Source organism: Macaca thibetana, chromosome 11 (genome assembly GCF_024542745.1).
Source record: "Macaca thibetana thibetana isolate TM-01 chromosome 11, ASM2454274v1, whole genome shotgun sequence".
NCBI lineage: Eukaryota > Metazoa > Chordata > Mammalia > Primates > Cercopithecidae > Macaca > Macaca thibetana.
Genome location: NC_065588.1, coordinates 53538796 through 53554344, shown reverse-complemented (window position 1 = coordinate 53554344; position 15549 = coordinate 53538796). Strand labels below are relative to the sequence as shown.

Below are 15549 nucleotides of genomic sequence, written 5' to 3'. Positions count from 1 at the left end.
TCCAGTCTTTCCTGTCCTACTCGTCTCACAACCATATCCTCTCTCCTCCCCTTCCAGTCCTGGGGCGGGTGCTGGAGGTGACAGATCTCCCTGAGGGCATCACCCGTACCGAGGCGGACAAACTCTTCACGCAGCTCGCCATGTCCGGCGCCAAGATCCAGTGGCTCAAGGATGCTCAGGGGCTACCTGGAGGGGGTGGGGGGGGACAACAGTGGGACTGCTGAGAATGGCCGCCACTCGGACCTCGCTGCCTTGTACACCATTGTGGCTGTGTTCCCCAGCCCCCTGGCTGCCCAAAATGCCTCCCTTCGTCTCAACAACTCCGTGAGTCGCTTCAAACTTCGAATGGCCAAAAAGAACTATGACCTGAGGATCCTGGAGCGAGCCAGCTCCCAATAAATGGAGGAGGGGAAAGGGACTGTCACAGAAGGAGCAAGGGCAGGGTGGAGGGGGTTGAAGGATCCTGACAGACCATGGACAGAGGCAAGTAAGGAGACTGATGTTAAACTGGAGCCTAAGACAGTGATGAAGATGGAAACAGATACCCACACTGGCATTGGACTCCTTCTTGCTCCCCTGCCATGGGTCCCCTCTTTTTCCCTGGTTGACCCCCACCCTTGCATCACTCTTCTTCCCATCCTATCCTCTTCTTTTTTTTTTTTTTTTTTTTTTTTTGAGACGGAGTTTCACTCTTGTCGCCCAAGCTGGAGTGCAGTGGCACGATCTTGGCTCACTGCAACCTCCAGCTTCTGGGTTCAAGTGATTCTTCTGCCTCAGCCTCCCAAGTAGCTGGCACTACAGACATGCGCCACCATGCCTGGCTAATTTTTGTATTTTTAGTAGAGACGGAGTTTCACCATATTGGCCAGGCTGGTCTCAAACTCCTGACCTCAGGTGATCCGCCCGCCTTGGCCTCCCAAAGTGCTGGGATTGCAGGTGTGAGCCACTGTGCCCGGCCCCCATCCTCTTCTATCATTTTTTAAATCTCTTCTCCCATCATAAAATTAATTTCTCTCATAATTTTGGTCAGGTAGAATTGGGAAAGTCCCACACTCTCCTCCTATTACCTTAACATCCCAAGCTTCCTTTCCTTTTTTGGTCTTTATGAATATATTTATATGGACAGAATTAAGATAAACAAAATTGAGTTCCCCATTCTCTCACTTCCCCATGTTGTCTTCCTAGACCCCACAGAGTTAAAACTTGGGACTCCCCTGGCCCCCACCAGAACACTTGTATATTGTTTGTTTGAGGTTCGTGCCGCAGTAACAGACACAGTATTTAATTGCACATACAGATGTTTGCTGGGTATATTCACTGTAAATTTTATTTAATCTGGTTTTTTGTTTGTTTGGGGGTTATTTGGGGGGAGGTTGGTTTTGTTTTTAAATATAAAAAAAAAAAATCTGTCACTGGACATCAGTCAGTGTTTCTCTGTTGCCACCCTAGAATGGGTAAAGGGTTGGAGGCCCTGGGTAGGTATAGTCCTACAGCTGTTGGAGGTGTTTGTCGTGGGTTGGGATGGCTTTCTCTAGCATACGCACACTATTTTTAACACAATTCCCTCTGTCTCATCCTCTTCCCTGTACACGGTTCTGATAGATGACTAGATGTCTAATGGGACCATGGTTTTGGGCTCTCCCAAAACCTGCCACTGCGATTCATCAAGCATATCACTTCTCAGCTCTGGATCTGTGTCCATATCAGTAAAATAAGAGACTTGGACTTACTAGGTGACCTCTAAGTTTCCTTCCAGACTATTAATTCTGTGGTACTGTGGTACTCATTTAGGGCCCTTGTAGTTGAGCTTTGAGATAGGGTCTTGCTCTGTCACCCAGGCTGGAGTGCAGTGGCAGATCTCAGCTGACTGCAGCGGCCTCCCGTATTCAAGCGATTCTTGTGCCTCGGTCTCCTGAGTAGCTGGGATTACAGGTGCGATCCACCATGCCTTATTATTATTATCATTATCATTATTATTATTATTATTATTATTATTATTATTTTGGTATTTTTGGTAAAGACAGGGTTTCACCATGTTGCCCAGGCTGGTCTTGAACTCCTGGGCTCAAGTGATGCCCCGCCTTGGCCTCCCAAAGTGCTGTGATTACAGGCATGAGCCACTGCTACCAGCCCAACTCATCTTCTGAAAACCCTTTAGGGTTGTTTTTGTTTTTGTTTTTGTTTTTGTTTTTGTTTTTGTTTTTTTTGAGACAGAGTCTCGCCCTGTCGCCCATGCTGGAGTGCAGTGGCATGATCTCGGCTCACTGCAACCTTCACCTCCCAGGTTCAAGCAATTCTTCTGCCTCAGCCTCCCAAGTAACTGGGACTACAGGCATGCACCACTGTGCCCAGCTAATTTTTGTATATTTAGTTGAGACAGGGTTTCACCGTGTTGGCCAGGCTGGTCTCAAACTCCTGACCTTGTGATCCACCCACCTCGGCCTCTCAAAGTACTGGGATTACAGGCGTGAGCCACTGCGCCTGGCCGCCTTTCTTTAATCCTAAAGCTGGAGGATTGGGTTTTACCTGTCAGGGACAGAAGCAGATGTTTATTACAATAAAAGCTACAGCAACTGAATTCGCAGTGCCAAGATGCTATATTATCCAAACATGCTCAGCAGTCCCTGTCCTATGTGGCTGAAAAAAGGGGAAGAGCAGAAGTCATCTTGCCTGCAAGGTGCAGCTTTTCCTTTAGAGCATCTCAAAGCAAGCCCTGTTGTTCTGCAGTCTGTCAGAGCAGGGCCATTAAAGAACCTGCAGAGTCAGAACCATCCTGCACCCCCTTTTCAAACTTCACCCTTAAATAGAAAAAAAAAAAAAAAGTAGTGGGTGAGAATGACAAAGCATGTTGCCCTGGAAATCTCTTGGGTCCAAGTAGCTGTATCCCTAACCACGGTCCTACAGGAGCTTGCCTGGCTCAGTCTCCAACACAGTCCTTTATTTCTTACAGATACAAGGAATAAAGCAGCACTGCATTGCCACCTCTAAATTGCTCTCCCCTGAGATGGGAGTATCTCCGCTTTCATCTATGTCACAGCCCAAAGAGTAGGAGAAGGGTAAACCCCTGTGAGATCAGAATGGCATCTGTCTCTTTGATCGATCAGTTACATACTGAGGCATCAAAGGTGGGAGATGGAATCAGGGAATCAAAAGGGTTTAGGAAGTGTGAGGTTGGCCATCCTACCTTTAAGAGTTTGCAGTTCTCATGAGGAAGGGGACATTACTTAGAAATTATTAAAAAGATTCCTTATGTGGCAGCTATATCCTTCTGTCTAGTGTTAACTGGCCCTTTTTAATAGCCCTGGTAATTCCGTTCACCCTGAGGACAAAATTTTGCAAGAAGGAGGGTGGGGAGATGTCTCTGGGAGCTGATGGAGGGAATGAAGCAATACTACATATTCTTCACTTTCTTACAGGATAGCAAAGTACTTCTCCAACCACCCACAGATAAAAAGCAATCTAACCATGCACGGTGACTCACGCCTGTAATCCTAGCATTTTGGAAGGCCGAGGCAGGCGGATCACCTGAGGTCAGGGGTTTGAGACCAACCTGGCCAACATGGTGAAACCCCGTCTCTACTAAAAATACAAACATTACCTGGGCATGGTGGTGGGCGCCTGTAATCCCAGCTGCTTAGGAGGCTGAGGCGGGAGAATCGCTTGAACCTGGGAGGTTGCAGTGAGTCCGGATCACTTCATTGCACTCCAGCCTGGGTGACAAGAGCAAGACTCTGTCTCAAAAAAAAAAAAAAAGAAAGCCATCTAGTATGGCTGATAGGAGAGCTCTATGAGTTCAAATTAGTCTTTTTTTTTTTTTTTTTTTTTTTACCCTGTCTCAAAAAATAAATGAAAAATAAAAATAAACTCCCTTTAAATGTTATATGAGCATGAACAGAAACTGTCCCTTGCTGAATTTGGCCATTATTCACCTGTTCACCTTAGATGAAGAATCAAGGAACAGCAGCTCTGGAGGGATGGGAGGAGTTAGGGTCCAGCCCTGCCCCAGACCTCTCAGTGTCCAATTTCTCTGTGTCAGCTGTGTTTCTCAGCTGTTCACTTTCCTCCAGCCCTGTCATTTCAGCCCTGACACCAAGGCAGGAGGTTAGGAGGTCTACAAATAGCGACTGGGTAGCTGGTGTGAACACAGGGTACTGGGGGGGCTTAGCCCCCAAGGAAGAGGACCAGTTTTTCCCCAGCACCACCATCAAGGCCTCGGGGCTCCCAGCTCCCTCTACAGACTGTGGACTGATTTAGGGAATCCCAAACGTAAGTTACCTCTTCATCCTCTCGATTTCCACGACTGCTCACGCCAGCTGCCCTGATCTATAATCTATTCAGCTTCTTCATTTCTTTCCTTGTCTGTGAGTCGTTTGGGTTTTAGGAGTAAAATTATTATTCTACTCTAGGATGAGTTAGGATTGGAGGGGGGGTGGGGGTGGGGTAAAGGGAATGAAGTAGTAAGGGAAGGAAAGGCTCATATTACCCTGAAAACTTAAAATAGCTGAGCCCTGAGGCAGGCTGGGACAGAACTAGGCACAGGGCCCCCAGGGCTCAAGAAAGAAGTAGGGGAGGACAAATGTCTGCAGTCCATCCTTCCTTGTGCGCACACGAGGACACACATTAAACCTCTTGAAGAGAGGAGATCTGGGAGGTATGCATCACATCTCTGTTGCCCACAGATTCCCGAGAGAAACAAAGTACCTATAGGAAAATAACATAAACCATGCAGCCTTGAACACTGTAAGGGCTGTAAACTATGGGGTCTCCCCTCAGGATGGAAGGATGAGTATCAGTTTGAGGAACTAATTGGGGAGCTCTTTAGTCTGTTGGGATTTATTTATTTATTTATTTATTATTATTTTTTTTTTGAGATGGAGTCTTGCTCTGTCACCCAGGCTGGAGGGCAGTGGCACAATTCTGGCTCACTGCAACCTCCTGGGTTCAAGCGATTCTCCTTCCTTAGCTTCCTGAGTAGATGGAATTACTGGTGTCCACCATCACGCCCGGCTAATTTTTGTATATTTAGTAGAGATGGGGTTTCACCATGTTGGCCAGGCTAGTCTTGAACTCCTGATCTCTAGTGATCTGCCCGCCTCAGCCTCCCAAAGTGCTGGGATTACAGGCATGCACCACCGCGCCTGGTCATGTTGGGCTTTTTCCTAGACTTCCATGAAATCTGTTAATAAAACCTGCCAAATGATCTGTATTTGGCCCAGTGCAGTGGCTCACGCCTGGAATCTCAACACTTTGGGGGTTGAAACGGGAGGATTGCTTGAGCTAGTTCGGGTAAGCCTAGGCAACAAAGCAAGACCATGTCTCTACAAAAAATAAAAAGGTAGCCAGGTAGTGTGCACCTTGTGTTCCAGCTACTCAGGAAGCTGAGGTAGGGGGATTGCTTCAGGCTGGGAGGTCAAGGCTGCAGTGAGCCATGATCATGCCACTGCACTCCAACCTGGGTGACAGAGTGAAACCCCATCTCAACAACAACAAAATCTCTAATCACGTTTCTCCAAAAACCTTCCCTTTGAGTACCGCCCTACTGCAAGGGACAGAAATAAGGGGGAGAAGAGTGAAAGGGATTAGATTTCATAGTGGGGTCCAACCTCTTGCAGGATGACAGAAAAGGAGGTGCTGGAGTCCCCTAAGCCCTCCTTCCCAGCAGAGACTCGGCAAAGCGGGGTGAGTCTGGGCCTGTGACCACTGGGTTTGGGGGGCCAGGAAACCTTTACAGCTGAAGAAGAGTGCTTAAATTGATCTCATTTGTGTGTGACTCATGTTTTGCTGGCCAGCACCTGCAGTCCCCAATACCAATACCTGCCTAATCCTGGGGTACATTCCTTGCCCAAAACTAGAAAACTGTCTAGTTTGCTCTAACGCCCCCCTACTCTAGAGAGGGTGACAAGTCCTTTTAACGTTGGGTTTTCTTCACTCCCTCCCTCAGCTACAGCGGCTGAAGCAGTTACTCAGGAAGGGTTCTACAGGGACAAAGGAAATGGAACTTCCCCCAGAGCCCCAGGCCAATGGGGAGGCAGTGGGAGCTGGGGGTGGGCCCATCTACTACATTTATGAGGAAGAGGAAGAAGAAGAAGAGGAGGAGGAGGAGCCACTCCCAGAACCTCCTAAGCTGGTCAACGATAAGCCCCACAAATTCAAAGATCATTTCTTCAAGAAGCCAAAGTTCTGTGATGTCTGTGCCCGGATGATTGTTCGTGAGTCATAAAGGGGAGTGAAGAGAGTATGATGTTGAAGGCAGAGGTTGGGGAGAGGGCATACGAGAGGAGTATTTGTAGCAGATGGGCTGTGGCTAGAGTTGGTGTAAGGCAATGCTGTTAGAGATTGAGCAAGTAAGGTCCCAGACAGAAAAGGGAACCTAAGAGTAGCAGCAGTGGTACAAAGGGAAAGGGCAATCGGGAATCTTATCTGAATTTTCTCCCCCTCTCCCAAGTCAACAACAAGTTTGGGCTTCGCTGTAAGAACTGCAAAACCAACATCCATGAACACTGTCAGTCCTATGTGGAAATGCAGAGATGCTTCGGCAAGATCGTGAGTAGGCTCTGGGGAACAAGGTGTAGAAAGGAGGTGACATGGCCGGGCACAGTGGCTCACACCTGTAATCCCAGCACTTTGGGAGGCCGAGGCAGGCGGATCACGAGGTCAGGAGATGGAGACCATCCTGGTTAACACAGTGAAACCCTGTCTCTACTAAAAAATACAAAAAATTAGCCGGACGTGGTGGCGGACACCTGTAGTCCCAGCTACTCCGGAGGCTGAGGCAGGAGAATGGCGTGAACCCGGGAGGCGGAGCTTGCAGTGAGCTGAGATTGCACCACTGCACTCCAGCCTGGGTGACAGAGCGAGACTCCGTCTCAAAAAAAAAAGAAAGGAGGAGACATGTCACCAGCTACCCCTTGCTGGTCCCTCCTCCATCCCATTCATTTCTCTGCTTTTTCTTTCTCAGCCCATCTCTTTTTCTGAGAAAGGGTGAGCACTCATGGGAGAGATGGGCTTCTGGACCTTACTTTGCTACCTCTAATGCTTCCTCCCATCCCATCCTACAGCCGCCTGGTTTCCGTCGGGCCTATAGTTCCCCACTCTACAGCAACCAGCAGTACGCTTGTATCAAAGATCTCTGTAAGTGCCCTTTATGGAACATGAGGGAATGGGCAAGCCTAGAGATGGTTTCATGCCATCTCTAGCTTTGGAAGCCAAATTCTGAAACAGAAACTTTCTATTTCCCATAATTCTCCCTCAACCTAACATTTTTATATCCATTTGGATGCAGAGGCAATATCCCCATTTTACAGCAGCGGGAGATAAGATTTAGTTGCAACTACATACAGTTAGCAAGAGGTAGCGCCAAGACTGGAATCTTCAGTTGCTAGCTTCAGAATCTGTGCTCTTCATGTGCAAAATCATTTCTAAGCAAGAACAAGGATTCTAGATTGTCCTCATCCTTACTACAGAGTCATACCAGACTTGGGGCAAGACCCAAAGGCTGCAGGCACCCTGGGCATGTTCATAATTTGGCAACCCTTAAAAGTATATTCATTGACAAATTTGCTCAACATTTATTTGGAGCAGAGGCTGAACTCTGTGAAGAGCATGGGTGAAAAAGAAGAACCTATTGGTGGCAGTACCTCAGCTTACACATGCCATTCAGCAGAACAAAAACCAGAAGTTAAGGGCCCATTCTCCTTAGAAGAATAGTGATTCTAAGCATGTCTCAACTCCCAAGCAACCAAAGTTGTCTTTCAAACGTCATATAATGCTCTGCCTGGAAGGAGTTCTGATAAATACTTTTCTCCCTCACATTACATCACCAGTGATGTTTTTAGAGTCCTTTCTAGATCGGTGTCCTAGATATTGCTCAGCTGACCCTTCCCTAATCTTCCCCCACGGCGCCCCCACTGCCACCCAGCACACACATGGGTATCCATCTACTCCATCCTGCCTTTCGCTTCCTTTCCTCCAAGACTTTCTCTGCCTCCCCAATAATGTCTTCTTTCTCCTCCAATTTGATTAGCTGCTGCCAATCGCAATGACCCTGTGTTTGAAACCCTGCGCACTGGGGTGATCATGGCAAACAAGGAACGGAAGAAGGGACAGGCAGATAAAAAAAATGTGAGCACTGTACCTCCCCACGAGGTCCCTCCCAGAGATCCCATGGAGCAGGTCATTTTCCCATTTGGGAAGCTGACAGAAGTAATGGATTATCTTCCCCTAAAATTGCACATAACCCGACCAGGCATGGTGGCTCATGCCTGTAATCCCAGCACTTTGGAAGGCCAGGGCGGGTGGATCATGAAGCCAGGAGATCAAGACCATCCTGGCCAACATGGTGAAACCTCGTCTTTACTAAAAATACAAAAATTAGCCAGGCATGGTTGTGTGTAATCCCAGCTACTCGGGAGGCTGAGGCAAGAGAATCACTTGAACCCAGGAGGCGGAGGTTGCAGTGAGCTGAAATCACACCACTGCACTCTAGCCTGGGTGACAGAGCAAGACTCCATCTCAAAAAAAAAAAAAAAAAAAAGGCCGGGTGAGGTGGCTCACGCCTGTAATCCCAGCACTTTGGGAGGCCAAGGCGGGTGGATTACCTGAGGTCAGGAGTTTGAGACCAGCCTGGCCAACATGGTGAAACCCCGTCTCTACTAAAAATACAAAAATTAGCTAGGTGTGGTAGCACACGCCTGTAATCCCAGCTACTTGGGAGGCTGAGGCAGGAGAATTGCTTGAGCCCAGGAGGCGGAGGTTGCAGTGAGCCGAGATCGTGCCACTGCACTCCAGCCTAGCCGACAGAGTGAGATTCTGTCTCAAAAAAAAAAAAAAAGAAAAGAAAAAGAAAAAAAAAATTGCACATAACCCAACAGAAATATTTTTGCATGCAATTTTAGGGAGTTTTGGGACCTACTGCAGCTCACTCACCATGGGCCTCTGGTTAAGAACTCTAGCCATAGATTACGTTTTCTCAGCTTCCTTCTGAAATAGTCAGATTAGCCACTACAACCACCTGAAGGCTAGGCCCAAAGTCTTTGGCATTGCTGGGTGACAGAGGCAAGAGCTGTGCTTTTGGATGTAGGAAAGAGAACTTGTCATGCCAAGTAACTGGAGAATTCTAGAGCCATGCAAGGATCCATGAAGATCATCTGGTCTGACCCATTCATTTTACAGATGATGAAACTGAGGCACAAAGCTACTGGCCAAGATAAACCTCATTTCCTTTTGTAACAGGGTTTCTAGGTTAGTAATGCCATAGATTTGCATTCAGTTCAGCATGGAATTTGTTAGAATATTCTTATATCTTTCTGGACAACCAGGGTTGGACCAGTATGGATGATGGTTACAGTTAGATGGACTCCTAAAATTGGTTGAGTGGCAGTACTCAGAGTCCAGGTCCTTTCAGTATTATACAGCTAGAGGGAGATTTCTGGTGCATTATAACATGATTTAGATATAATGAAGATACAAATTGTATGTTCATGCCGGGTGCGGTGGCTCACGCCTGTAATCCCAGCACTTTGGGACGCCAAGGTGGGCAGATTACTTGAGGTCAGGAGTTCGAAACCTGCCTGGCCAACATGGTGAAACCCTGTCTCTACTGAAAACACACACACACACACACACACACACACTATATATATATATATATATATATATCCAGGGCGTGGTGGCACTCACTTGTAATCCCAGCTACTTGGGAGGCTGAGGCAGGAGAATCTCTTGAACCCGAGAGGCAGAGGTTGCAGTGAGCCACTGCACTTCACACTTCAGCCTGAGGGAGAAAGCAAGACCTTGTCTCAAAAAAAAAAAAAAAAAAAAGAAAGAAAAGATAAATGTACATATTTGTTCTTGATCAAAAAATCACCTGCAAAAAACAGAACTAGAAATCTGGCCTCAGACTTGTTGATATGGAGGTTGGGCACAGATAAGGGATTTCTATGGAGTGAATTCTGACTTACAAGGCACTAGCAGTGTGATTTGGCTGCTTCCAGAAGGGCTAACATACTCTTGGGTTATATTCTTTTAAGGGAATTATAAAAATTGTGCTGCTCTTTTTTTTTTTTTTTTTAGACGGAGTTTCGCTGTTGTTGCCCAGGCTGGAGTGCAATGGCATGATCTTGGCTCACCACAAACTCCGCCTCCCAGAGTCAAGTAATTATCCTGCCTCAACCTCCCAAGTAGCTGGGATTACAGGCATGCGCCACCACGCCTGGCTAATCTTGTATTTTTAGTAGAGAGGAGGTTTCTCCATGTTGGTCAGGCTGGTCTCGAACTCCCGACCTCAGGTGATCCGCCCACCTCAGCCTCCCAAAGTGCTGGGATTACAGGTGTAAGCCACCGCGCCTGGCCATGCTGCTCATTTTTTACTTACACACTGGAGTATTTTTAAAGGCTGACAGCATAGTCAAGGACCTGGAATCTGGTAGTGAATTCCCTGTCATTTAGCTACATTCAAGCAGAATGTGGGTGACCCACCTGATAGGATGTTTTAGAGAAAGTCCCTGCATTAAGCAGAGGGCTGGGCTAGATATTTCCTCCAAGGCCTCTTCCAACCCTGAGATCCCATTACTCTGTAGTTCTCTGACCTGATTATAGAGAGCCAGGGCATGGGTTCCCAAGACAGCGTCTCCCTAACTCTGGTGCCCCCTCCAGCCTCTAGCAGCCATGATGGAGGAGGAGCCAGAGTCGGCCAGACCAGAGGAAGGCAAACCCCAGGATGGTGAGTGTCACCCACCTCCATCCAGAGATGGAGTAGGATTAGAGGCTCAGCTGTGGCACAGAGGGTGGAGGAGCAAAGGGCAGGCCAGCTTTGGATAGATGAGGCCCTTCCACAGAAGGGTAAGAGAATAAGAATTGACCTCCAGGAGACAGACAATTTGTTGGTGTTTCCTATCCCAGGAAACCCTGAAGGGGGTAAGAAGGCTGAGAAGAAGACACCTGATGACAAGGTAAGAATCTTTCCTCCCTGCAAGGACCCCAGTCCTCTCCCCAACCCAGCTGACACCACCACTCATGGCCCTGGCGGAAGCTCACTCTTTAACTCCTAGGCTTCCCATCACCCTTGACCTACTCTCTCCATCACCTTGCACACCCACCCACAACCAAAACACTTCTCTCAGTTCGGGGACCTAGAAGAGAGTTGGAGTGTAGAGTGTGTGGTGAATGTCCCTGCCTTGGAATCCTGCCCCTCAGTGTGGGGTAGAGGAACCCTAAGACTCATCATTCCCTTTCACCCCCAGCACAAGCAGCCTGGCTTCCAGCAGTCTCATTACTTTGTGGCTCTCTATCGGTTCAAAGCCCTGGAGAAGGACGATCTGGATTTCCCGTGAGAGGCCTTGGGGCAGGGGGCTGGTACTGTGGAGTGAAGAGGAAAGAGCTGGGTTCCCCCAAGGGAAAGGAAAAAGGGGGACTCAGGGCTTGGAGCCTATTGATGCTGGACCAGGGGCACAGAAGGGGACCTGCTATGTGAGTGAGGCCTCTCTTTTCCCCTCTCAGGCCAGGAGAGAAGATCACAGTCATTGATGACTCCAATGAAGAATGGTGGCGGGTGAGAAAAATGGCTAGGGCTAGGATGGAGTGTGGGTTGAGTCACGAACCCGACATTGAGAGATGGACTCTCCCTACTATCTTCCCTAGGGGAAAATCGGGGAGAAGGTCGGATTTTTCCCTCCAAACTTCATCATTCGGGTCCGGGCTGGAGAACGTGTGCACCGCGTGACAAGATCCTTCGTGGGGAACCGCGAGATAGGGCAGATCACTCTCAAGAAGGACCAGGTAGGCTGTTGCCCCAATCCAATCCCAGGCCTGAATGCTCCCTAGCCGACCACACTCCTTGGAGAGCTTAACCATTAATGAGATTAGGGTGAGCCCCTGTAACCCCCGGCTCCCCTGCTGTCCTCTCCTACCGTTTCCTTTGATTCCTCTCCTACTTCTGATCCTTTAATCTTCTAGATCGTGGTGCAGAAAGGAGACGAAGCGGGCGGCTACGTCAAGGTCTACACCGGCCGCAAGGTGGGGCTGTTTCCCACCGACTTTCTGGAGGAGATCTAGGCGTGCGGGCGCCTGCAAGCGGGAGACACCCACACCCCATTCTGGGCGGGCCCAGTGGAGTTTGGGGAGGGGGCGAAAACAACAGAACTGCTGGGAGAGGAGGGGTTGGAAGGCCCGCCTGAGCGCGACGGGGCTTCCGGAAAGGGACTGGTTCTCGCCCTGTTCCCCAGCCTGGAGCCTCGGGTACGTGCTGCCCAGAGCAGCCCGGATCCGAAACCTTTCAGGCCCCGCTTGCAAGAGCTGGAAAAAAACGCATATCTACTAGCAGAAGCGAGGGACTGGGGCGGGGGGCGGGGGGCGGGGGCGAGGGAGGATGAACTGTCGAATGTTGCAAGTTTTATTAAACTTTTGACAAAACTTAGAAAAGTTGTTCTTCAACTGGGGTTGAGGAGAGGGCCTGCGGAGGGGTGGAGAATCCTCCCTAACTGCCCGACCTCGTTACCATCGGGTAACCTGAGACCCATCTGGGCTGAGGTTGGCGGGAGGTGGGAAGACAAGTGCGCCCGCCAGGTGAGGCCTCTGTGGTCAGTGAAGAAAGGGGAGCGCGGGGCTGCAGTCGCCGCCCCGGCGCCCCAGCGGCTGGGAGCCGGTTCTTGTAGTAGGGTAAAGTCCCCCTTGCTCTTGGCTATTTAGCCGCAGGCAGCCTCTTGTATTTCGAATCTGGCTTGGCGCCGAGTTAGGCCGCCAGGGGGCGATGCAAGATCTCGGTTGGAGAGCGAGGGATGGGAGGGGGTAGAGGGTGGGTAAGGGGAGAGAACCAGAGACACCAAGCCCGAGACCCTGGGCCTGGGAGGGGGTGGGGTGCGTGCCGTCTCCATGGCAACACTTCCTCAAGTCCTCCGGGAACCGAGCTAGCTAGGCCGGGGGCCTAACCCCTCCCACGCGGCCCCTGCCCTAACCCTTTCCGACAGGTTCCGAGTGAGGACGGAGGGCAGACAGCTAACCGGCTCTCGCGGAGACCCCCTGCGGAGCGCCGTATGCAAATGTTACTATTTGCATATGCAAATATGCAAATGCGCCGGCCCTGGTCAGGGCGGCAGGTGGCGAAGAGCGGGAAGGTGTGGGGAAGGGAGCAGAAGGAGACGAGGAGTTTGGGGACCTGGGAGCGGACCCAGTGAGAGGGAGGCTGAAGTGGTCGCTGGAGTGGGGCAAGCGTGTGGGGGGGGTCTTGAGCTCGATGCCGGGTGGGGGAGGGTCGGCTTAGCCAGCCAGGAGCTCCTCTTCTCGTCTGCCCGTTGTCTGCCAGGACTGAGGTTGGCACCGCCTAGCAAGGTTGGCAGCGGGAGCCCGGGCACCATCTGCTGCTGGCGGGGGGAGGGCCGAGACTCAGCTGGGAGGAGGGCCTGGGACAGGCGCGCCCCCCTTCCAGAAGGCTGAGGTGTGATGGGGGTAGGGAAGCACACAAGAAGACTGCAGGACCGAGTTCAGTTTTCTGTTCCCTTTGCCCTTGACGGTCCCGGATGCCTGAGGGGGTGGAGGTGGAGTCATTAAAGAAAACCCCCCTTTAATCGCGATTGAGCTGGAATAGGAGCAGATCACAGGCAAACACACACACCAACCACACGCAAATCAAGCCTTCTGTCCTCATCCTTCCTTGAAATCCACCTAACAGGAATGTATGAGGGGAGGGACCGCGAGGGCTCGGGTCGTCTCTATTCATCAAGGTCTGAGGGACTCAAAACCAGAGCCCCCCCGAGATCCTCAAGAGGGCCCCCCATCAATGCTCAGGCAAAACCAATTTACTGGCTCATTGGGCGGCAATGCTGGTGTGCGGATGCCGAGGAGCAGGGAGAACGGCTGTTCTCTCCCTACACTCGGGGGGCGCCCCCCTCCCTAGCCTCACTGAGCCGGCAGCTGTCCCTAATTAGAGCGGCGGTTTAATTGGATTTATCAGCAGTTAATAGGAAATTAAGCAAAGGGCCCGAGAGAAGGGGGGCGGGAAAAGCGGGGAAACAGGCTGTGCTGAACTTGAAGGAGGGGTGCTAGGGTACCAGGGGTGGGGACATGTGACACAGTGTCCCGATGGAGCCCCATGGTCACACCCTCCCCTCAGTACTCACCAAGACTGTTAAGCCCTGGCCTGCCGGCCAGAGAGCAGGTCCCCAGAGAGCGCGGTAGGCGTGACAGCGACCCTGTGTGAGCTCCCAGCGCCCTTCATCCCCGTAAGCGGCGCCTAGGTGATGGATGATACTGCCGCACGCTGCAAAGGTCATAAGTCTGGGCCAAGGAGCAGAATGAATTGAAAACAGATCCGAGGAAGGGCCGGTACTGGGGTACAAGACAACCCGCACCCCAACCTCCTCCACTGCCCACTCAGCGCGCGCGCGCGCGCGCGCGCACACACACACACACACACACACACACACACGTGCCCCTTGAAGTTGGAAGACTGGGCAGCACGGGGGGAAAGGGCAGAGTACAGAGTGACCCTCTCTATAAACCCCACTGGCAGCCGTGTTGGGGATCCTGAGAATCTTCTGGTGCAGCTCCAATGTTCCCTTTGGGTTCTCCCTCCACCAAACTGCCCGATTTGGGTCTGTGGGGTCCCCCGGGTCTGCTGCTCAGGGGCGGCCCAACATCGACACCACGCTCCCTAGGGGCCAGTCAAGGAAGCTTGCAGGCAGCTAAGCCCTGGCGCACGGGCCTCTTAGTCCACAGCCCCAGGCGCCTCCTGTCACCAAGACTTCATTATACTGCTAGGTTAACGAGGCCTGCTCCGGAGACCCTGAGGACCTCCCTGCCACATTCCACCCTGCAGGGCACAGATGGCAACTCTTGCATATACTAAGGTGTGCTAGCCTCTGAGTGGGTGTGGGTGGTCTCTCCGTGCCCCAGGCAATTATGGACGTCTGTATCCCCGGCGTGTGGTTTGTGTGTGTCCGTTTGTTCCCTGGGTATGTGAGGTGTGTCCACCTGAGCCCCAGGTGTGTCCGACTCTGTGTCCGGGTGTGTGTCTGTGCCCCGAGTGTGTCTATATCTGTCGGGTTTGTCCACTTCCCGCTCCCCAGCTCCCATCTGGGTGATTTTGCCCGGATGTGCCTCCGCGTGGGGGCGTTTCCGTGCGTCTCCGCCTGCAGGTATGTGTGAAAATCAGGAAGAGCCAGCGGGGAGTGTGTGTTGCTATCGCGTCTCCGCCTGCAGGTATGTGTGTCTCGGTGACAATGCGTGGGCGTGTGCCTGGGTGTGAGCCGCGCGGCGGCGTGTATCCGAATGACAGTGTGACGCACGTGCGCACGCGCGCGCGCGCCGGAGTGAGTCTCCCGCCCCCACTCCTTCCTTTCCCCATTTCTATTCCTCTCTCCTCTCCCGGCCAGCTCGGCTTCGCCGTCCGCATCATCTCCATCCATTATTGAAGAAACAGCCGCGTCCGCTCCAATCACATCAATACCCCCGCCCCTTCTCCGTTCCGCTCGCCCCGCGGCCCCTCTGGGTGCTGAGGAGAGGGGAAGCCAAGGCGCGGTGGGGGAGCCTGGTGGGAATGGGCTTATGACCCTTGCC

General features: G+C 51.2%; 2 protein-coding genes across 4 annotated transcripts in view; both read left to right on the top strand.

The window, feature by feature from the left end:
- The window catches only part of R3HDM2 (R3H domain containing 2), a 152407-nt gene extending 150990 nt beyond the window's left edge, over window positions 1–1417 (top strand). The window contains 2 exon segments of the mRNA XM_050747257.1: window positions 58–197; window positions 199–1417. Of these exon segments, the coding sequence (XP_050603214.1) occupies window positions 58–197; window positions 199–399 (341 nt within the window). The 3' untranslated portion in view covers window positions 400–1417.
- Window positions 1418–3868: 2451 nt separating this feature from the next.
- Window positions 3869–12412, top strand: STAC3 (SH3 and cysteine rich domain 3). Of its 3 annotated transcripts, XM_050747342.1 has the most exons (12): window positions 3881–4266; window positions 5613–5679; window positions 5942–6209; window positions 6446–6543; window positions 7059–7131; window positions 8024–8121; window positions 10654–10720; window positions 10900–10949; window positions 11241–11326; window positions 11497–11548; window positions 11638–11775; window positions 11953–12412. In XM_050747342.1, exons 2-12 carry the CDS (start codon window positions 5614–5616, stop codon window positions 12049–12051), a joined length of 1095 nt encoding a protein of 364 aa, XP_050603299.1. In that variant the 5' UTR covers window positions 3881–4266; window position 5613; the 3' UTR covers window positions 12052–12412. The 3 variants fall into 3 exon arrangements, with proteins under 3 accessions (XP_050603300.1, XP_050603299.1, XP_050603301.1); XM_050747343.1 differs by lacking the exons at window positions 7059–7131; window positions 8024–8121 and having other exon boundaries at window positions 3869–4266; XM_050747344.1 differs by lacking the exons at window positions 3881–4266; window positions 5613–5679; window positions 7059–7131 and having other exon boundaries at window positions 6070–6209.
- Window positions 12413–15549: the final 3137 nt, after the last annotated feature.